The 24,214-nt window shown below is 36.6% G+C and overlaps 1 protein-coding gene across 2 annotated transcripts; it reads left to right on the top strand.

Annotated features, from left to right (window-relative positions):
- Positions 1-677: 677 nt before the first annotated feature.
- On the top strand, positions 678-23,790 carry LOC149940474 (sialin-like). Of its 2 annotated transcripts, XM_090177704.1 has the most exons (12): positions 678-771; positions 899-992; positions 1,323-1,492; positions 2,118-2,305; positions 6,337-6,573; positions 6,819-7,002; positions 7,075-7,208; positions 10,661-10,810; positions 16,076-16,208; positions 18,542-18,697; positions 19,845-19,930; positions 20,002-23,790. In XM_090177704.1, the coding sequence occupies exons 3-12, from the start codon at positions 1,336-1,338 to the stop codon at positions 20,206-20,208; spliced, it is 1,632 nt and encodes a 543-aa protein (XP_090033830.1). In that variant the 5' UTR covers positions 678-771; positions 899-992; positions 1,323-1,335; the 3' UTR covers positions 20,209-23,790. The 2 variants fall into 2 exon arrangements, with proteins under 2 accessions (XP_090033830.1, XP_090033832.1); XM_090177706.1 differs by lacking the exons at positions 678-771; positions 899-992 and adding an exon at positions 1,008-1,101.
- The last annotated feature ends 424 nt before the right edge of the window (positions 23,791-24,214 follow it).

The raw sequence follows: 24,214 nt of genomic DNA, 5'->3' as shown, positions 1-24,214 counted from the left end.
TTAACCATTTGAAATAATGTTTTGAACAGTTTAATAATAATAAAACGTAAAAATTGAGGTAATAAAATATTAACTAAAGTAAGAAATAGAACCCAAGTTGTATTTCAGATAATCTGAGATATTTTATTTTGTGTTCTTAGCTTTACATTGTTTAATCTCGCGCCGCGCAAGAGGACGCCGAGGCTTATTTTCGATACGGAGTCAATTCCTCGCCTTAAAATTTTGGTCGATTTTAAAAGAAGATTGTACGCGAACTAAAGATCGGAAAATTACAAACATAGTCTTAAAATAAGGCTAAAACCTTACTTCAAATCATATTAAAATCTCAGCGTTGAACAATATTGCAAAGATAAGGGAAAAGGTTCCTAAAAGTGGGACTGTTTCGAAAAATTTTCCCCGTAGGATAACATTAGAAGGGTTGTCCCGGTTCCTAGCGTGCCAAGCGGAATTTTCCCGCGTAAATCGGCTTTTCCTCATACGGTCGTTAACATGGGAGGAAAATAAAGCTGGGGGGCCTTCTTGTGCGAGTAGCAGTGGATCTAAGTTGGCCGTGCTTAAACGTAGTACCACAACTACCGGTTGTTTGCTTGGCGTCGCCTCCATGTTAACCAAACGTAGAATCTTGGGTCTATATCTTTATTATGTCTATGGTTTTATTTCGTCTTATTTTTTGCCCTTATTAAGATTTTGAGGCAGAGGTGAGAGGTCTGCTTGCATTTCATCGTCTGCTATTGATTCTTAAAGTTTGAATAGAACTGGATAACGAGAGTAGTATGTTTATTCATTTTTATTATTATTGTCTTTTCCCCTGAGTTTTAATTAATGTTATATGTACTAAGTTGTACACTATCTAGTTAATTACACTACTAATTCTTTTATTTTTTATTTATGTATCCAGAAGCAGACAGTGTCAGACGAATGACAGCTGTTCAGTGTACAATATCAAACGTTGTTTTGAAGTTTTTTGAATCTTTTTTCAAGGATATCACTTTGTAAGTTACTGTATCTTACAGAAGGCCATATTCTGTGTTACGGAATTAATTCTATTGTATAACATGCTCTGTTCTTAACTCAAAGCTATATTATCAATTTGAATTTGCGGTAGAGTATGTTGAGGTTTGGAACTATGGTAATATTAGCATGATAGCTTTTTAAGTTCCCTAGTATTCAGTTGCAAAATGGATACTAGGGAGCTTGAAAAGCTATCGCTGAAGTGAAGCTGATCACAATTAAAATAATATAATTTTTAAAAAGAAGTTAAAGCTCAGGGTATTTAAGGTTTGGAAATTGTTGTGAGATTTAACATAATATTTTTATTTTAGATGACAATGATCCATGGCCAAGAGCAATGAACCCGTCAATGCTTCAGAAGATGAAATTACCTTCTTCCCCAACCAGATATCTGAAGATGCGGACTTGGCTTCTACCTCAGAGATAAAATTTCCATATGCAATTACTAAATGTTCTTCCAACCTGAACACCGGATTTTACTGTAAATTTTTTTATCATACATTTATGGTTTCAGCTCTGATTTTAACATTTTGACCCTAAAGTCTGTACTTTTAGGTACCCCTTGTGTTGATTGAATCGTTTGTAAATTGGTCAATAACATAAATTACAGTAATTTTTAACAATATTTTTTACATGGGATATATAATTTAGGTTAAAGTCCACTAAATAAAGTATAAGTTATAATGAGTATTAAAATCACGACTGATACTTCATGGTACCATGAAGTATCAGTCGTGATTTTAATACTCATTATAATTGAAAATTCAACCATGGAAACAAAACTTTTTAACTTATAAGTTGTCTAAATATAATACTCTACAATGCCTTTCTGATGACGTTATCATTTGGCTATTTTGAATTTTAGTTTCCTTCGCCAATAGATGGCACCATACTCTCCACTAAAATATCTTTTTTTTAAGAATCTGATAGATTCATGGCCATCTCTAATAACAGGGGCGTGTTCATAATACAGGTGGCAATGATAGAGCCTTCAGTTGCTTTAAGTGGGATAAAGGACTTCTAGCTTGAAAGTGGTCTCATTGTAGTTAGAAATTTCACATGGCCCAGACACAGCGGTTTAATGAAATTCCCTTATTTACATTTAGCTGTTGTTCCTGCTCGTCACTTCCTTTCATTCATGATATTTTGGGCGACGTTCCTCGTCTACGCCCTGCGAGTTAATTTAAGCATAGCCCTTATAGCGATGGTAAAACAAGAACCAAGCAATACAAGCGTTGATTATGAATGTTCATTCGTCAATGGTTCCTCGGCAAATTCTTCAAGTGATTACAATGTACGTATTTTTGTTACTCCATATATATGATGTCAGAAAGGACATTATTATTATTATTATTATTATTATTAGTAAAAGTTGGGTGGTTGGGTTAGACCCAACCTAGCACTTCGACCAGAGGTCCATTTAAACATGGACAAGCCCAGTCTTAGAAACAAAGCGCAGGATTTGCTTCGCTGGGATGTTGGAAAGATCGCTCGTTTCCAACGTATGCATACCAAGGTACTCAAACCTTTGAGCCGCATAAAAATCACAGACACAAAGGACATGAGAGGAAGTTTCCTCCTCTGCAAGGCATGCCCTGCACAAAGGACTCGCTGATACCAATCAGATGCGCATGTCTATTAAGCTGGCAGTGACCTAAAAGTAGGCCCGTAACCACCCTTATACTACTCTTAGAGAGCGAAAGCAACTCAGTTGCTCTATTCATAGAAGGCCCAGGAATAAACTCCTCGGCCTGCCTCTGACCCTCCGTCTCAAGCCAAAGCCTGACCTGCCTCTCAGGCATAGCGCCATGCACATGGCTGCGAACCAGGCCATTGGGTATTGAAATAGCAGGTTCAGCACCTAAGAACCTAACCTCCACACCCTCGTGACCCTCCTTGGTCAGAGTGTCGGCCATTTCATTGCCATGATGCCCCTTATGACCAGGTACCCAATATAGTTGAACCTTATTATGGGTGCCCATTTCCGAAAGGAGATCCAAACAGCTAAGAAAGAGCTTAGAAGTAATACTTAACTGATTAAGAGCCTTAAGGGCAGCCTGACTGTCCGAGAAAATCTGAATAGTCTTGCCCCGATACATATTTTTAAGACAGAAGTCTTCACAGAAGCAGATTGCTAAAATCTCAGCCTGAAAAACCGTAGCAAAAACGCTAAGGCTCTCAGAGAAGCCAAACTTCTTAGTCTGACAATAAAACTCCAGCACCCACCCCTGAGTGAGTCTTGGAGCCATCCGTGAACCAAACAATTTCGCCCTTGGTTCCAACACTGTGTCGCCAGACCAGTCTAAACGACTTGGAAAGTAAACATTAAACTGCTTTTCAAAGTGTATCTTTCTAGCCATGTTGTCAGAACCCATCAATAAGATGGGTAAGTGACCAAAATATTGCCGAAACCATTTGGTGTGGCTACACTCCCAATTAGCAGGCCTCCACCAACCATTATGCAGTAACCGATGGGCACTCATAATTGCAACTTCCTCTATATAAAGATGAAGCGGTAGAATTTTCAGCAGCACCTCCAGAGAAACACTTGGGGCCGTTTTCATAGCTCCTGTAATGCTGACACAGGCCAGCCTTTGCACAGTGCGTAGTTCAGCCTGAACTGACTTAAGCACTACCCTCGGCCACCAAACCACTGTTGCATACGTCAGCATAGGCCTGATTACAACCTTTGGGCTAAGACCCCAAGACTTGCTTATGGTACCCCTTACTCTCCAGAATAACATTTTTGCCTTTCTGATACTAAGGTCAAGATGTGGCTTCCATGTTAGTTTACTGTCGAGAATAACACCAAGGTATTTTACTTCAGTTGATTTGACCAGGATGGTCCCAAAGAAATAAATATCTTTGAACAAGTCCTGCACCTTCCTCCGAGGGAAAGGAATCAGGCTCGTCTTGTCAGGATTGACGGTGAGGCCAACATCCCTACACCAGCATTCCACAGAGATGAGAGTTTTTCTCATCATTATTATTATTAATAGTGAAAGGGGTGAAGGGCTAAGGGCAAGCCCATTCGCGCACTTCGACCAGAGGTCCATTGTGCAACCCCGAACCTTAAGACTTAAAAAGCCCAATATCTGACACAAAACGGAGAATCCTTTTGGCCGGTATATTATAGAAATCAGAAGTTTCCAGCTGATGCATACCAAGATGCTCGAATCTCAACATAGTCCAAATGGTTCCTGGGAGCTTCCAGTAATTATCACTGCGACATCGTCAGCATAACCAAAGCCGCGACAGCCATCCCTGTTTAGCCTCACCAAGAGTTCGTCCAGAACCAGGCACCACAGCAGGGGTGAAAGAACACCCCCCTGTGGGCAGCCCCGGTTGGTGGTAACCCTTAGTGATTTGCCAAGCAGGGAAGCCGTCGCGACCCGATCAGTCAACATAGAGTCGATCCAAAGATACAATGTGTCATTTATACCAAAACGCTTAGCCACCTTAAGAATGACAGCCTTAGAGACTTTATCAAAAGCCCCCTCGATGTCCAGAAAAACAGCTAGCGCTATTTCTTTGAACTCAATTGCACGTTCAAGGCCATTAATTATGCCATGAAGGGTAGTCTCAGTAGTTTTGCCCTTTTGATAGGCATACTGAGCATTCGAGAGGGGTGTAACACTAAGAACCTCCTCTCTAATATAGCAATCAGCTAATTTCTCCAAAACTTTTAGGAGAAATGAAGTTAGACTGATTGGTCTAAATTCTTTAGCCTCGAGATAACTGGTTTTCCCGGGCTTAGGAATAAAGATAACCTTTGAGCTTGGTACGTGCCCAAGAACAATACAGAACCTGTAGATTCTGCACAACACAGGAGAGAGAATATCTATTCCCTCCTGCAACAAGATGGATGATATCCCATCCGGACCAGAGGCCTTGTAGGGCTTAAATGACTTCATAGCCCACATAAGCTTGGAGTGAGTGACAACTTGTTTTGCCACATCCCAATCTACCTTTTTAGTTCTTTTGATCCGAAGAGGAAGATCATAAGAGTCATCTGTGTCAGTGACTTTAGAATCTGGAAAGTGAACCTCCAATATATGTGTCAGTGTTTCCTTTCCAGAACTGGAGTAACTACCATCCTTCAACTTAATAGTATCTAGATGTTTTGTATTGTCATATGCCATAATTTTCATTAGTTTGGCTGTAGTGGGAATATCAGAGATACTCTCACAAAAATCCCTCCAGGAAGCCTGTTTGGCTTCTCGGATGGCCTTATGATAGGAAGTGAGGGTCTGCTTATAGGCTGACCAATCTCTCACAGTGGTTCACCAGATTGGCAACCTCCTGTGATGGAGGGGAAAATAGCCAGAGGCCATCATTAATTCGTCTTCTCCATCAGCTGATAATTTTTATGGTGGCAGTGTCCCTAGATTGGTATAATGAAAGAGGAAGAGCGTGAATACCCTTTCGTACCAAAATACATGCCCTAGGATTAGCAGATTTGTAGTCATAGTAAACAGTACATGCATTTTTGAGCCCTAGGATTCTTCCATTATGGATCCAAGGCTCCTGTATGAGGGCCACGTCTAGGCCCTCCACAACAAACCTGCGACAGAGAACTGCCGAGGCTGCCTTACAGTGATGCAGATTAATCTGTATCACCTTCATGTCCAACCAGAGTTACCGGTGTTGGTGCTGGGCTACTCGCCGGCTAAGGGGGTGGGTACCGGACAGACCCTACCTCCATCACCAGCTGACCCACTCGCATCTTCACCTAATGCCCCTGTGGGTTGGACAGACCCTTCTGTACAGGTGGAGGTGTTCTCTACAACCGTGATGTCGGAAATGTCCGACATGTAGCCCAAGGTGATATTACCCAGTTCTCCTGCCAGATCAAAGTCCGACATCTCAGTAGCCGAGTCCTCTGCCACCACTTCAGGCTGTGCTGGGGTGTTAGGATTTTTAAGGACTTTAAAAGTCCCCCTATCCACCCCTGTGTAGGCAGTAAATCCTGCCTCCTTTAGAACTGCGACTGAATCTTCATTCATCTGGAAAATCCACCGAATTAAGTTCTTGTCACAGACAGAGTTGACCACTTTTGTTTTGACTTCATAAATGATCCCACGCGTATGGAGGAAAGTAAGGGGTCACCACTCAGTAGTCCTCCTCCCAGGTGGAAGGCTAATTACAACGGGATTTCGCCTGGTTCCCAGAGGGGATCGTTAGTGATACAGAAAGGACATTAGGTAGTGGATCATGCTAGCACGCCTGGAAGGCCGCACTTGTGCATTTCTAGTAACTTAATAAGTTCATGGTACAATATTTATGAGGATTTGATCCTATAAATTATGTTTCTATTTTTGGCAGGGTCAAGGAGAGTTTGAGTGGAATGAGAAAACCAAGGGATTTGTTTTAGGTTCGTTTTTCTACGGATATGTAATAACTCAGCTACCTGGTGGAAGAATGGCCGAGATGTTTGGAGGAAAATGGCTTCTTGGGATTGGCGTTCTGGTGACATCAATCTTCACTTTGTTGATGCCTGTGGCTGCCCGATGGAATTATGTTGCTTTGATAGCTACCAGAGTTATAGCAGGTTTGGGTGAAGTATGTTTACTAATGTTTTTAAAAGGGTTAGTTTGAGAAATACTATGTCATGTTCTTTGCTTATCTAAAACAAAATTACACTTTCATTTTTGAAAAAGTATCTAAGCACTCTTGAATTGCTAGCTTGTCCACTTCATAATTTTAAGCTTCTTTTAAATGTATCGTTCAACCATGTTCACTTGAAAAGTCGCCCTTTTGAACTAGGCATAAACCATATAAGCATTGAAATATTTCCTCTTTTCTAGGGTGTAACCTATCCAGCTTGTTATGCGCTTTTGTCAAAGTGGATCCCAGTTCAAGAAATCAGCTTGCAGTTAGCATTTAGTCAAAATGGTGCCCAGATCGGAACTGTAGTAACAATGCCAATTGCTGCTATACTGTGTAATTTGGAGTATGACAATGGGTGGCCTTTGGTGTTTTACATATTTGGTAATGTTTTAAAACTTCAAATAAGATGATGCATTTTTAAAATTTGTTTGAATTTTTTTTTTGTACTTTCAGGTGGTTTAGGTTGTTTGTGGTGCTTACTTTGGCTTTTGCTAATGAGTGATACGCCTGAGCAACATAAAGGAATAACTCGAAGAGAACTTCTTTATATTCAGGAAAACCGGAAAACCAGTTCTGTGAGAGAGCAGGTAGTTAAAACATTTTGAACGTAAATAAAAGAAGAGATAAAATATCAGTAAAGAAAATATTTAGTTTTAGGCAGTACTTTTACCTTTTAAGATACGAAGTTCTATCTCTAAAAGTAAAATAAGATTTTAGTGATCTTACTGCTTAGGGAGATACTTTTTACGTGGGTAGTTGTACCCATTGATATCCCTAGGGTGCGAATTTCAAAATAAATTTTATCCAAGTTATTTTATTAAATGAAAATATTTGATGTAGTTTCTAACAATGTAAGAGAAGTTCTTAAATTTTCAATCTGGATCAGCCCTCAGTGCTCAAGGAATCTAGTTTCGTCAACCGTTCTTTATGTAAAAATATTTTACACGTTTTATTAAGAATAATATTGGAAAGAATTTCATATACCCTACAATTCAACTGAAGAATTTCAGAACCGCAAAATTACAAAAATAGAAAGTAGAAATGTAAAATGTGGCTTTTATGACACAAGTCAGAGTAGTATTATAGTCTGTGAGCAATTATTTTGTATCTATGCTAGAAAATCTGAATTCCTTGCGACTATAAGCTGTGTAAGCAATCGTCAGGCATTGAGAGCTGCAATGGAGTGGAATTTATTTTATTATGTTTTAATACTTAGTTTTATGAAGACTTCATATTATCATATACATAAAATATGATGTCAGAAGTTTAACATAAGAAATTTTTTACAAATACCCCAACACTGATCTTCGTGACAAGTTATTTTGAGATTTAGTTACAACAGAACAAGCATTCGAAAGATGGCTTCCAACAAATCAAACTTAGAAAAAAGTTCAGAATAGACAATATTTTGGATCCCATATGGGCGGTACAAACTTATAAGTTTCCTTTGGTCTCAGATCTGCCCCAGAGGAATTTCAACGACCGATTTAAAGTTGCTTGAAGGTTTGACGGCTGATGACATACTTTTTTGGGTAGAGGATAATCACGTGAAGAATGCATAAAGGCTCAAGTAATCAAGAGCAATATTACAATGGACAAAAACGTAGTGCAGCGTATCTTGGAAATTGTTAATTATTTGTCCTGTTTTCTACCGATAATGTTAAGCATTTGTGAACCACTAAAAGTGTTACTGGAAAAGGTTGCAATCCTTCCATGGCACCAGTCGCAAATTAGGGCTTTTGATAAGTTGAAGACATATTTCTCAAGCACCACTTCTAGCGTGAGGAAATAGGCTACAGTGCAGGATGGCCAGCCAATAGCTTATGCCTCAATAGTTTGGACCATGACTGACAAGTGAGCATAATTATGCACAATTAGAAAAGGAATGCCTAGCCATTCTTTTTGGTTGCCTTGGGTTCAATCAGTAAATTGTCAATTTTTTCCAAGCCTATACGATGTCCTCCAGTTACAGAACTTTTTAATTTAGAACTTCAATACCACCGCAGAAGCACACTACTAGTAGTCGATATGCTTAGTCAGACATACTAATCATAATCACTAAAAGAGATATCTCAGCAAGAAACGATATATGTGGTGTAGTCAGCCCTATAAGAAGTGCCAGAGGCAAAGCTAACACGTTATATTAACATTAATGCCAAACCATAATGTTTATCCTTGAAGCAACACTCAAGGATGGGGCTCTCCAACAGCTGAAAAATATGGCATTTAATAGCTGGCCCATGAGACGGGCAATGGTTCCACTTGTGATCAGAAGTTACTGAGACAGCCGAGACGAGATTGTGGTTTAGAATGAGATGATACACAAAGGCCAGAGCCTTATTATACTGTAAGCAATTGAAAAGGATCTAGTGAAGAGATTCCATTATAATTATCTAGACCCAGAAGCGAAATTCAAAAGATGTTATTTACTGGCCAGGCAACTAGGCCTCGGAAATAAAGGAATTTGTCAGTCACTAGCAATACTTTTATAGGAAATACAGATGGTAGTGCAAGATTTTTTTAACTTAAATGGACTGAAGTATTTAATAATGGTTGATTACTATAGTTTTTATTATGAGATGAATGTATTGAAAACTATAACCGCAACAGCTCCAGTTCAGGCAACAAAGCAGCATTTTCCCCGCCATGGTGTGCCCCAGATTTTAATAACAGACAATAGCACCAACTTTGTCAGTCAGGAATTTGACAGTTTTTGCCTCCACTGGGGTTTTCAGCATGTCACAACTTTGCCATATCATAGTCAGTCAAATGGGAAGGATGAATCGGCAGTGAAGATCACAAATGACCTAGTGAAAAGGACCTTTATACAAAACAAGACATTGGCTTAGCCATGCTCCACAAAAATATTGCGTCAGACCATCACATAAATTCTTCGTCAGGTGCATGCAGTGTCTTCTTAAGTTAACAAATTCTCCATTAATGCTGGAAGTAGTTCAAGGTGTTCCAGAGGCCATTGCGTACAAACAGTACAAGTCGAAACAGTACTATGATAAAAGAACATTTGACTTAACACCGTTGATATCTGTTACTAAACAAGTTGACCAATGGTCCTATTTGCTGAAAACTAGTAAAGGATCAATTTATAAAAGAAACAAATGTTTTTTAGAGCAGCGTCAGATGGGGCTGACTTTTCCACTCTTAAGTCACTAAGTCGACTAATATCAACTAGAGAATCCAGAGGATAGCTGTTGACTATTACAGACATTATATAGTAACAAAGAACAGATTCAAAAGTCACCAACTCACTGGACCTGTATATCCTCTCCAAGAGGACAAGAAAAGCAACTCAATGGCAACATCTAAAAGCTCATTGGGGCGAATATCTACAGGTGGTCGCTAGAGCATCACAGAGTTACGGGATCATTCATATCAATACGGTGCAGTCCACAAGTAGAGATACCAGATCAGAGTCTAAGTATCAATCCAACACCTGAGAGCCCATAGTCAAATGATAGGAACGAGTCAAGATTAAGAACAGGATCACTGACTTCACAGCTGGAACAACAAACTGCTAGCACTCCAAGCCGGCTAGCCACAGACAGATTCAATACAATCCCATTTTTATGTCCAGGTCTGACTCCAAGCCCTAATGAAACAACCCCAAATCTGTGACCAAAGACACACAACATAAACCAGTCAGGCAGAAAGACTATGGCATAAGATAGTCCAAATTCAAATAAAGAATGAAAGGGAAAGATGTTGAGAGGTCTATTGATAGAAGGCGATGTGTAAGCAATCATCAGGCATATACAAGTCAGAGGGTCCAGCCTCGCCACTCACGATATAACTTTGTAACAAGGGACATTTACTGTGTACTAATGTTTATTATTATATTTTATTAAGTTTTAGATTTATGATGACTGTTTATATTATCATATACATAAACACAAACGCTTATATTCATGTGACAGTAAGATCCAGTGATGTAAGACCTATATTAAGACCAAAAGGAAACTTTTCTTTATTCAAAGATCGATGGCTTTCTTTCTAGTTTCTCATAATTTTATCTTATTTTTAGCGAGCCGCTCTTCCGTGGAAAGGTATTTTAACAAGCATTCCGGTTTGGACTCTTGCAATTGTAAAATTTTGTATCTCCTGGTCTTACTACACAATATTAACAGAGCTTCCAAATTATATGCAAGTCATTCTTCATTTTGATATACAAAAGGTAATATAACTGACGTATTTTGCAAGCCCCATAGCAGAGCGGTTCAATTAGTTTTGATGGTAGCTGAAAATTTAGTATCTGAAACAATAAAAATAAAGAATTAACATCGTATAAGTTAAAATTTTTATTTACCATGGTTTAAAATATTAATTTAATAGTTGTTTAAAGCATGACTGATACTTCATGGTATTCTTGATTTTATTAAAAACAGTTAAAATTTACATGTTTCCGAAGCTTTCGGGTTCGCGACCCCTCGTCAAGCGGTATTTTCAAAATACCGCTTGACGAGGGGTCTCGAACCCGAAAGCTTCGGAAACATGTAAATTTTAACTGTTTTTAATAAAATCAAGAATACCATGAAGTATCAGTCATGCTTTAAACAACTATTAAATTAAAGAATTAACATTTTTAACCGAATTATACTACAGTTTGTTGTGAATAGGTATGCTTTAGTGTGATGATCAAGGTTACTTAAATAGACTGGTTGACCGACTCCGTCTAAAAACCCCATGTAAAAAAGGGCGAGCTTTCCTGTAATAGCCCGGGTATTGAGATCAGAGCCATCGTGTGATTGACTTTTGAAATAAACTGAAGGTTCAAGGTCGTCAAGCAGTCATGTTTTTTTAGCACAACACGTTCGTTTTCAGTGGTTTTTCATGCTATTAAAAATGTTCAATTAAATAAATATCAATGTAAACGATAACGTCGAGTAAAAAATTAGTTATTTTTATTTCTTATATGTTTAGTTTTTAAATACGAAATGCCTAAATGCTGGGTGTTAAATTGTACAACTTCAACCTATCCAAGAGTTAATAGAACATATACCGACGAAGAAAACTGTAAATATCATGTTCCACATGAAGCTCTAAAAGATTTGGAAAGGTTTGCTAATTGGCAAAATATATTTAAAGAGGAAAGTGGTTTAAAGCCTAGATATTTAATAGGCAAAAAACATTTCAATAAAGAGGACATCATAAAGGAAAACATTCGTGTTATTAACAGTGCAACTGTAATAACTCCCAGCGATAGGTGGCTACTTAGAAAAAATGCAATACCGCTTCCCAATGAATGTCGAGAAAGAGAGCCTCGAAGCATGGATAGTTCTCTCTAATACATTTTACTATAATACGAGTTGCCAGATATTTTTGCCGTCCCCTCAATTATACCCCCTTTACCGATACAAATACGGAATAAGACTTCTTGACACGTCGCCATCTCGCGGCGGCTTTTGGCGTTTTTTATATTTTTCCAAAGGTTTGTTTTATTACATTTGAAATTGAAATTTTTAAATATTCAATCATGGTCAGTACCTCAGTGGCTCTGGAGCTTCCTGGTTCAATGTGGGAAATAATAAGTACGATAAGCAACCTTTTTCATATTGTTTCTTAGCCATTTATGTATATAACCTAATTTTTCGTTAAATTGTTTATAGGCTTTCAAAATATAAACACGTTTTCAATAGATAGGCCTTGGCCTACAAAAATAATAATTTAATCAATCGCGATTGCACCCCCTTTGCTATTTTTCCCCCGTGTATCGGTAAAATCGAGACTTCCGGTCGTTGACAATTCTGGACACCAGGGTACGTCTGGAGCAAATATTGTACCCCAGAGAACTATCCCTGTAAGGTTATTTAATCCATGCTCTAAGTCAGCCTTTACAAAGTATTTCAATCTCTCCAAAACCACAGAAATCTCCAGACTTAAAAAACTTGACTTATATCCGAGTTGATCCAGTTTGTTATAATTCAATATCTAACAGTAAGCAGTTAAGATCATCTTATATTAGAAACACATCTAGACTCACATCTGAAGATGGAGTTTTTTTAATGAAGAACCTTTACAAGAAATTATATGCTGTAAATCAAAACAACAAGAACAAGGTTTAGAAAACCCATTTAAAACAAAATTTCGTAACATTGCAAAGCTCTACCAAATTTCCAAAGGTTGAATTAAAAATAGACCAAGAACTTAACCAAACATGCAAGGCTAAAAGTTCACCTAAAAAAGCACTAAAAAGAGGTAATAAGTTTAATTTTGAAGTTTATAAATTTTAATTTAAATATCTTATATGTTTCAGAATTTATAAAAGAACCACACAGTTGTCGCTTCCAGCTTAGATTTTATAACTTGAAAAGTAATATCTTACTCAAAAATAAAATTATTAAAAAACTCAAGAAGATATACAAGCAGATAAAGATAGTTCGAAGAAAATTTCAAAAAGATGGAATCGCTACCAGAGAAACAAAAATTAGTTATCAGTGAAGCTGTTTCCAACTGATTGTATTTTAGATTGTCTACTAATTAAAATTAAATCTTCATCATTATATGACTTAATTTTTGCGAACCAATAACTATCTCCCTCTGCCATCTATGTCAACTCTCAACCACAAAATTAAAAATCTGGAGGCCAAGTTTGGTTTTGATGATAACATTTTTGAAACTTTATCCCACAAACTTTCGACATTAGAAGAGAATGAAAGAAGAGGAATGCTGTTATTTGATGAAATGCAAACGAGTCGACACATTGATTTCAAACCACATGAATGCATGATTATTGGCAAAGTGGATTACGGTGAAATATTAATGGAAACCATGCTCTGGTTTTTTTATTTCAACCATTTCTGGGAGGTTGGATTCAAACTATTGGTGCCTTTTGTACAGTCAATGCTGCACCAGCTGTAGTTTTGAGTCAACTCATCCTCCAGGCAATTTTAAAACTACATAAAGCAGGAGTAATTGTTGATGGTGTGGTAGCTGATGGAGCTGCAAGTATCCGATCAGCATTGAAGACTTTAGGATTGTCTACAGTAAATGGTGAAATTAAGAATAGCCTCCCTTACCAAAAAATAAGTGATCTAAGAACTATTTAAGTTGGTTTTAAGTTTGTATTTGAGACAAATACAAACTAAAAACCTACTTAAAAACAACTTAACACCAACTTAAAACCAACTAAAAACTTACTGAAAATTTTACTTAATAAAGACCACTAAAGCCAACTTAAAACTTACTTAAAATGTTACTTAATAAAGACCACTTAAAGCCAACTTAAAAAATAATATGTAATTTTCTGACCACTAAAAACCAACTAAATACCAACTAAAGTAAAAGGCATTTTCCCACCAACTTAAAACCAACTTAACTAGTTTACTGAAATATGCTGACCACTTAAAACCAACTTAATATCAACTTAAATGTGAATACCAACTAAATACCAACTAAAAACCCACTTATTTTTTGGTAAGGGAATTTTCTAGTGATTCTTAGTATGGCTCACTATCGCCAACTTCTAGATGCAGACAACAACATGGCAAACTCCCTACGTGTGGTTCCTAAGCTCACCACTGGTCATGTTAATCCAAATGATTTTCAGAAGATGTCTGTCAGATTAGCAGTTCAGGTAGTTTTAAGATGTTTTTGTTGGTAAAGATTTATATGAATATTATTTTCAGCTTTTCAGTAAGTCTACTGCAGATGGAATGGAATTTTATCAAAACCAAAAAGTACCAGGATTAGAGGATGCCACGCATACCATCGCTTTCACTCATCACATGAACAATTTACTTGACTTGTTAAATTCCAAACTTCCTAAAGAAGCAATATGGAATAAAATCAAACTAGAGGTATCTAATGCAATGCAGTATGCACTTATTAGCCTGCAGTCTAAATTTATAAAATTCCAGAGACTCCAAGAAAATCTAAAGTGGTTTGAAAATTGGGAGTCTTACCAAAAAAACCTACCGAAGAACAAGAAAAAGTATTTCTTAAGTAAACAGAATTTCGGAAGCTTCAAGATTACTATTCAAAGCACAATTGATTTGACTAAAAAACTACATTCAGAAGGGTTCAAATATGTACTTACAGCAAAATTTAACTAGGATCCTTTAGAAGTAATAAAATATTTTTTTCAATTAAATATGGAAATAAACTAATACAAACACTTTCCTATTTCAGCGGTTTTTTGGAATGGTTAGGCAATCGTCAGGAGGTGATGACCATCCCACCCCAACCAGTTCTTTTATATCTATAGGCTACTCTCAGTGGCATCTTTAGTGAAACCGCCAAAACGAGCAAATGTAGAGTTCAGTGAAACAAATTTTCTCAGACATAAGTAACTTGAAACCAAATTCAGAGAAAAAAATCATTGGAAATGATAGAAGACAAACTGACTGAACTGATGGAAAGCAACATATTTGAAGAAGTAGCCTGGCCTGCTATGTTCTTAGAAGAAAAAGAAGCATTTGCTAGTTCCGATGAATGTTTTTGTAAAATTATTTAGGAGGATATGTAGCATACAAAATGAAAAAGTTCACGTAATATATAGCCAATGCTTGGACTCTCTAAAAGACATCTCTGGAAATTTTATGCCCGAAGCTGCTTTGGTGAAACTGCAATTGCATGGCAGTTTAGTCTGTCCATCTCACTCTCTTTATGGACTTATTTATTTCATTGAACAGTCAGTTAGGAAAATAAGTGTGGACATAAAGAGGATGCTTTTCAAACAATTATAAATAATGTATTTGAATCGCCTGAACTCCCAAAAAATTTAGTTGGATGTAAAAATCATTATTTAGGTGTAACCGCAAGGGCCCTCAACTTATATGTAGTGTACAGAATTCATTTCATATGTAGAAACATGAATCACAACCTACCAAGTAGAAACAAGAAGCAAATCCTTGCTAAACAATCTAAACTCACATAAAATGCCCTTAAACAATGAAATTTATGCTATAGAATTTATTAGTATATATTTGTAAATAACAGCAGTCTTCTCTAATTATTTTATAATTATAAATTATCAGATCTAGCTAAATATAGTTACTATACCTTTTAAATTTTATAATTATTTCAAAAGTTGTATAAAATAAATGCAAGTAGTTGCGTATATTAAAATGTGTTTTCCTTATCTATAATTTGAAGTTTAATTAATAAAATTATTAGAAAATCATTTAAAAATGTCTTAATACCAAATTACATCGGTTAAATTTTAGGATAACTACCGTAAAAATTGTCGGCCTAATAAAATCGCTTGGGCGCGTTTCCCAAAAATCTTCATGGTTACAGACGCGAGCGTCATCTACTAGCGTTTGAAAACCGTATCGTAAATGCTCAACGCTAAAACGGCCAAGTCGGTCAACCAGTCTATTTAAGAAACCTTGTTTTTAGTGAGCAAATGGCATTTCCTTTGTTTAACAAGTTGCTAAAGATTTAGTTACCAATGCATTTCTTTTGATGGCAATGTTTTTTAATTTTTCTTTTCTTGTAGGGTGCTTGGCAGTCATCTGTTATCTACTTGGCTCTGGCTATTACAGTGATGATTGCTGGTTCCTCTGCGGATTATATTCGATCATTAAATTACTTTTCCATTACAACAATCAGAAAGGTGTTCCAAACATTAGGTGAATGTTTAAGGTTAATTTTGAACTTTGCAACGATGTATACCCATAATAAACATAAAAACGTGCAATGCAGTTGGCCTGTTCATTTTGGCAAGATGCGGTTTTTGTAAAAAAGGATATTAGTTTTCTTTCACAGTTGACATATCAGTTAGTCAAGGGCAGAAAAATGTTTAACCTGAATCAGAACTGCTGATGTTTCTATCAAAGCTCGAAAGTAGCCTTGTTTTTTCCATTGATTTTTACTGTTTTTGCATAAATAAAAAAGTATTATTTTTTAAATTTTTGGCAAAATTGAACTACAGCGGCCTCATGTAATTTTGCTTTTTTTTAACTTAATTTTTAAAAAAATTTAGGGGATTAGTAACGTTTTTGTTAAAAAATAGTTTCGTTGTGTATCCGTCGACAGGCCCTCAAGGGGTCGGAGTGTGCAATAACTGGCGGCTTAACTGGGGAGTCGGGGTCGGGCTCTTGTGACCCGTAAGGGCGGTGGCGCGCTGGGAGATGTTAGCTCCGTCCAAAGGGTCCTATCTCCAACCTCCGACTTCGGTCAGGTGTGGGCTGGATACTGGGCTTCGGCCCAGGCTAATGGAGAGGGGCCGGGCAAACTGGCCGCCTCGGCGGATTGAGTAGCCTGCTGTGGAGCTGCGGGCCTCCGTATGAGGGCACGGCGGACCCATCTCCCGGCCTTTTGGAGCTCCACCGGGATCTCCGGTGCCAGCTGTGCCGGGTTATGCCGGCTGCTGTGTGCCCGCCGTTCACCTTTAGGAGCTCTTTCCAATGGGCTTGGCTCCCTGCCTTTCTAGGTGGGGTGTCGGCCGGCGTTGCTAGAGCATCCGTTCTCTATCCCACTGCTGTGTGCGAAGTGGCGGGCTGGTCGTCCCATTGTTGCACCTTCTGCTGGGTTGAGCGGCTTGCATCGAGGGTGCGACCATCGGTAGTGGGGTTCTGCTACCCATGCTGGTTTTGTCACCTGTCTGGGCTTGTGGACGCTGGCGTAGGGCATTCTGATGATAGGCCTCCGGTGGTGTGGTTCTTTTCTTACCGGTACACCGGGCTATAAATTCTGACAACATGTATCCGTCGACACAACTTTTCAGACGCGCCCAGCCCCATTCCGAGCATTGACGGTGGCCCTTCTGTAATTGTACCTAGGGGCATCGTAATTAGTGATATCGTATCAACTTATACAGTAACTCCCCGTATTGGCGCCTGACGGCGCCGCGCACTCACTTCGCTCAAGCGCTGGGGGCGCACGGCGCCTCCCCAACCCCATACTAAAAAAGCGATGGGCCATCTATAACGTTACCTAGAGGACAGTACCAAGCCTTACGCATCAAGTATATACTTTTAATATCAACCTGAAATAAGCGTTTGTGGCCCAAAAATACAAAACACCTAGAAAATGAACAAAACCTGTAATTGATTTTATAAAGTACGGGAATATCAATTTGTGGCCCAAAAATACAAAACACCTAGAAAATGAACCAAAACTGTAATTTATTTTATAAAGTACGGTAATATCGGGAATATCACGTGGAAATTATTAGGACACCGAAACTGTGGTGTCGGCGAACACACGACTGAAATTAGTACAACGAAACACGTGAAAATGCCCAAAAATGTGAAATTTTTAAAATTACATTAAAATATTGAATAATCATTTGCGGCCAAAATAAAAAATACCCTCGGCCTCTACGTGACAAGGTCTATCAGGCGCAACCAAAATTAATATAAAATTCAATGAAAATGAGAAATTTTTAAAATTTAAAAATTAAATAATTATTTGCGGCCAAAATAAAAAAATACCCCGGCATCTACGTGACAAGGTCTATCAGGCGCAACCAAAATTAATATAAAATTCAATGAAAATGAGAAATGTTTAAAATTAAAAAAATTAAATAATCATTTGCGGCCAAAATAAAAAATACCCTCGGCATCTACGTGACAAGGTCTATCAGGCGCAACCAAAATTAATATGAAATTCAATGAGGCCGCTGTAGTTCACTTCACCCAAATTTGTATGCAAAAGAAGTTGTTTTAACTATTTATATTAAGGCATTATTGCGATCATGATGAGTAAGTACCTGGAGATAGAAACAAATTTTCTAAATCCTATTGACTGACCATCACCAGTAAGAAGCCTATTCCACAGAACAAGTGGAAGAGGCTTACTCAGAAAATATGTAGCAAAATATGAATTTAAGAAACAAAAATTCGTTATCTTATTGAAGTTCTTCGGTATGATGTTCTTTGCAAAGTTTTTAAGACAGCAACATTGCACATTAAAAACACTTGTCAAATATTGGTTTTAATTGATTTTTATTTTGATGAAGCTTCCGTTGGAAGTGCTATATGCCTTGCCAGCATTCCATTGGTTGGCTGTGATAGATTGTCTATTTTCTTACTTCTGGTGGCTACAACGGCTCTAATTGGATTTGGAGCTGGAGGAAGTGATCCCTCTGTTTTAGATATGGCTCCGGGATATGCTGGTATGCTGATTTCTTCATTTTTTGTATTGGTTTATTTGACTTATCTTAGTGTGATCAAAAGTGGCATAATTACCAAAAGTGGGTCAGTTAAAAAGTTTTGAAATGAATGTTGCTCACAAAGTTAAGTTTTGAGGGGAAGAGGGAGGATACACATTGGGGAAGGAATGAAGTTTAAAAGTATAAATAGTATCGTCTGGTGAAAGCTTCAAGAATTAAGGAAGCACTGGGGGAAGACGATAATAATCAGCTAGGTTAATACCCAAGGCGCACCACCTTAGGCCTAAGTCATCAAGGGACTTTTAAGCCCTTTATTCAGGTGGCTGGGTTACAACGCGTAGGAGGGTGGTGGCAAAACCTTCATGCCACGCAAGCCAACAGCTTCCTACACTCACTATTACTGTTAACCTCAACAAGTTTTTATGGAAGGAGAAACCGAAGAGCTCGGGGGGAAAACCCCTTAAGCCAGTGGGGAGAAAACTTCTAAACTCAACGCAGGAGTTGTTCCGAGTTTTCACCCGGTGACACAAGTTGGGATCGAATCCGGCTCCTCTTGCTGCGAGGCGAAAGTGCTAACTACTCCACCACTCCACTTTACTAGTAGGCTTATTGATTTTTTAGGACTCAACTGAAATACTACTGTATAGTACAAAATACGAAAGAACAAACCAGTCCATCTTAGTTTGCCTTTCTATGAGCAGTAAATCTTAAGCATTGGAAAGTATAAGAACTAGCACACTTTTGGTGTCATGCAGTAGGAAATAATCTTTTGATACTTAATTGTTGAAATTTAAATATGGTGAAATAATTTAATTTCTTATTTATTTTTGTGCAAGCGAACTAGACTAGACTAAAAAGATGTGTGACTAAATCCATGTGATACATAACTGGCGTAAATTGTCTCAATGCTTTGAAAGTTTATTCATAGTTTAAGTAGCTGAAGTAGCCGAGACAATTAGATTATAGTACCAATTGGTGTATTTTTGTGCCAAAACGAAAAAGGTGTTGGATAGTTCAAAACCCAATGAAATGTTGGTCTAGGAATTAAAATGTTGTTATTGTGCGTCAGCCAACGTTCAAAATCTGCCAAACAAAAATGATATTCCCAAAACCATTAAGACTCATCATAGTTTTTTTTTTAATTTTTTAGGAACGGTTTTTGGAATATGTAATACTGTAAGCAATTTTCCTGGAATATTTGCTCCTATGGTTACAGGATTCATCACCAATCAAAATGTATATTTATAATTTTATATTTATTTTTTTTGGTATATTTTAATATATATATATTTCTGGTTCAATTATAGGATTCAATGTCTAGTTGGAGTTGGGTGTTTTATATTTCAGCCACCATCAATTTTATTGGCGCTATTATTTTCATAATTTTTGGAACAGCAGATCTCCAACCATGGGCTACCTCTTCCCCTGAATACAGCACAGTTGCTGATACAGATGAACTAGTTAACGAAGAGATTACATCAACAGTCGAAAGTGACATTGAACAAAGGATATAATGACTTTAGTGCTTATAATATTTGTGATATAATATCTATAATTGTGCCTTATGGAGACAGAGAAAACTACAATTTGCATTGTCAAATAGAAAATTTGAAATAGCTACTATAATTTATGAATATTTTATAATTAATATTTCAGCAAAAGTAGGGTACAGCAACTCATCTTGTTTTTTAATTATTTTAGGCGGATACGATAGAGTTTGTCACGTAGATAGCGTGGGTATTTTTTATCTTGGCCGCAAATGATTATTTAATTTTTTTATTTAATTGAAAAATTTTAAATTTTTGAGTATTTTCACGTTTTTTATCTTGTTGTTTAATTATTTTAGGCGGATACGATAGAGTTTGTCACGTAGATAGCGTGGGTATTTTTTATTTTGGCCGAAAATGATTAATTAATTTTTTAATTTAATTTTAAAAATTGAACCTCTTTGGGTATTTTACAGTTTTTTTGTGGTTATTATTTTCGTCTTGTGTTCGACGACACCACGTGTTTTTCAGCCCTTGGTATTCCGATAGTTTGTTAAAACAAATTATTTCCAAGTGGTATGCCGCAATGCCGGTAGTTTGAAGAAAAAAAATTCCAGGTGGTATTCCGGTGGTTTGTTCAATAAAATACAAATTTCTAGCTGTGTTGCCTTTTTATGGCCGCAACTGCTTGGGCCTTTTCACGATTTTTGTCATTATTTTCGTCTTGTGTTCGCCGACACTTGCAGTTTCGGTAGCCTACACCACGTGTTGTTCACTCCGAATAATTGCCACGTGATATTGCGTTACTTTCTTGTTGTTCTTTGCGTTGTTGATTCGCATGATTTTGGGTTGAAATTCTTTTTGTCGTGTGTTCGCCGACACCAGACTGTTTTAAAAAATGGGTAAAGAAAAGTTTTTCTAGTTCGTATAAGTATTGGCGCCGCACGTTCACTACGCTCTCGTGCTGGGGGCGCGTGGCGCCACCCCAGCCCCATACTAAAAGAAAACGATGGGCCTTCTATAACGCAACCTAGAGGACAGTACCTAGGCATACCCTACCAAGTATTGTCGGGCGTGAAAAAAATTGAAGCGTATATCGCAAGACCAAGGGCAAAGTGGGGTTGCGGCCATAAAAAGGCAGCACAGCTAGAAATAGCCAAAAATTTAGAAAATTTGTAATTTATTGAACAAGTAACCGGATTACCACTTGGAATTTGTTTTTTCAAACTACCGGAATACCACTTGGAAATAATTTGGTTTTAACAAACTACCGGAATACCAAGGGCTGAAAAACACGTGGTGTCGTCAAACACAAGACGAAAATAATAACCACAAAAAAACTGTAAAATACCCAAAGAGGTTCAATTTTTAAAATTAAATTAAAAAATTAAATAATCATTTGCGGCCAAAATAAGAAATACCCACGCTATCTACGTGACAAACTCTATCGTATCCGCCTAAAATAATTTAAAAAAAAGATGAGGTTGCTGTACGCTACTTCACCTAATACGTCAATATTGGTCAACCGTTAGCATCAGAACATTCTTATGTATTCACTAGGCTTAGAAATCTTGGTGCTTGTCTTCTACTCGTTATCTAAGAATTTTAGCAAAATGCAGTATATCAAAACCAGTAGCTGCGCTAGCAATTTTTGAAACTTAATTCATATCAGGACTAATTTTTTGACTTAAAGATATGCAAATTAACTTGAAATGTTGATTTTATTACAGTGCTCTGAGTGTTTGCTATTTTTAAAATATGTAGCACTTTTGGGAATTCCAGGTAAGCTATAGCCTACCTCAGCTTTTAGCATCGCTACCGTTCTAAACCTTGTTTAACTACATGTATGCATTTACGTGACATAAGAGAATGAGCTGGAATATGTCAGTCAACATTTTATGGACGTATGTTATTTTTGCCTTTTGAAGGTTAGATTAACTACAAGCGACTTCAAACTGGTTACTGAAAAACCAGATAAATTGTTACTAAAATTACCTGATGATATTTTTCAAAATATGAGCATTTTGAAGTCAATTTTTATGACTTAGATTATAGACTATAGAGCATTTAATGAAAGCAAAAATGTTGCCACATGATACCGTCTGTTATTCTTTTAGATTTTATTTATGTGTTTAAAACTTTATTTTTGTTTTGTACCTTTGTACGTGTAATTTAATTTCTATTTATTCATTATTGATTTTTTGTTACACACTATTTTAGCCAATCTATTTAATTTCAAATTTTGGCTATAGATTCCACATGAACGTATTTAAACTTAGAGATAATTAAGAAGTTGAGACTAACCGGTATATGGTTAATTTTAAGGCATCATTATGTATGGGTCTGATATTGGACATTTTGCATGGAATGAGCAAACTGGCAGATCATAAGTGTAATTGGGATCAACACAGTCGTTTTCTCTAGGTATAAATTAATATATTCTTGGTTGCTTGCACCGTAACTGAAATTACAGATCCTTACCAAAAGTTTGGGATAAAAGTTAATAGTGGGAAAATGTCTATTGAAGTTGTGCAAAATATTTTTTGACACTGAATACTTAGATCAAATACCAAATCGAATTTGTGGAATCAAATGAGGATCAAATAACCTAATATTTAAAATGAGGCGTTAAAATAGTTTTGAAACTAGTAAAATAATTGTAGGCTTTTCTTTAAATTACAAGTCAGCTCTCTTCATCCTAAAAAGTTAGAAAAAATTATAACTTCTTATCCCAAAATGAACTTTTATTTCTATTATTGAAATATCTTTTTATTAAACTAGTAAATAATTTATTTTGGTGATTTCATCAGCAATTTTGACACCAATATTTTGATCAAATTATTTAATCTCTTAACAATCAAAATTTTTAAACGGTATTTGAAGTATTTAAAAAAAAATTGTACTAAATAATGATAATTTCACCCACCTGTTTTTTGACTGGCTTTTACACCAAAGACAAATTAAAAAATTTGAATTTTCATAAAGGTATTTGATATTCTTATAGGCGTACACACAGGTAGATTTGTCATAATTAATTATGAATCAAGGCAGTGGAAGCTGTCTTCCTATATAAGCTTCTTTGTATTGGCGCTGGTAGACCTGAACGTCTACACTATGTTATTTTGAAAGCTTTGTAATATGTGATATGTTTTAACAATTTTAGAATTTGTTGTGTTAGAAAAGAGTGGTTTATTTTGATACCCTAATCTCTTGTAAATATAATATTGAAGTAATGGTTACAGATTTTGACTATTTGTAAACTATTTAAAAACTTTTTTTTTAAAGAAACTAGTTTTGACTGACAACATTTATTTTTAATCTAATGGTATAAATCAATAAGCAAATAGCAAGTTTCGATAATTATACCGCCCTACTATGGTGTTACTTATTTTACTAAGAAAAGCTCAAACTGACGTCATAAGTAGCTGAGCACATGCTGAAGTCAAAGTACTATCCTTCTTATTCGTCTAACAGGGCTAACATCGGATATTATTTAAACCCGCTTGTTAAAAAGAGCGTTTTTTTGTAAAATAAAATAGCTTGGTGATGCATTTAACATGACCGTGAGTATTTTCACAATTACATTAGCAAGTAACTAGAAAGAGGTTGTCATGTCAAATAAAAATTCTTAATAATAAAAGTATACTGAAACAAACTTTGCTAATACATAAATTTTTTTTATTTTTATTGGTTCTTTGAATCTAGGAATATGAATGACCCGTCGGATGGAATAGATATGTGTTTTTGACGGGAAAAAATTGAATTTAAAAAAAAACTTTTTTGCGGTGTTATATACGCCATATATTAAAAATATTGAAGTATTTTATAGTTTATTTTACAGTTTATTTATTTTAGATTATTTTATAGTTTATTTATTTTAGTTTATTTTATAGTTCATTTATTTTAATTATTTTTTAACTAAATTATCATCGCTAATCACCCAGATGACATCCATGGCCAACGGGGGCGCATAGGCGTAGAGTTCTCTAGGCTCGTTGGGCCCGAGCTCCCCCCCCCCCCCCCCATTAATTTT

This window comes from Leiobunum rupestre, chromosome 6 (genome assembly GCF_980474605.1).
Source record: "Leiobunum rupestre chromosome 6, qqLeiRupe1.1.hap1, whole genome shotgun sequence".
In the NCBI taxonomy this organism is placed as follows: domain Eukaryota; kingdom Metazoa; phylum Arthropoda; class Arachnida; order Opiliones; family Sclerosomatidae; genus Leiobunum; species Leiobunum rupestre.
The sequence above is the reverse complement of the archived record's forward strand: the minus strand, read 5'-3'. Positions and strand labels throughout refer to the sequence as shown.

Excerpts from the sequence above, each read along its gene's own strand:
- LOC149940474 (XM_090177704.1), top strand. The coding sequence starts at position 1,336 with ATGGCCAAGAGCAATGAACCCGTCAATGCTTCAGAAGATGAAATTACC. Across the intron at positions 6,574-6,818 it reads TTATAGCAGGTTTGGGTGAA|GGTGTAACCTATCCAGCTTG; the intron begins GTATGTTTACTA and ends CCTCTTTTCTAG. Across the intron at positions 10,811-16,075 it reads TTCATTTTGATATACAAAAG|GGTGCTTGGCAGTCATCTGT; the intron begins GTAATATAACTG and ends CTTTTCTTGTAG.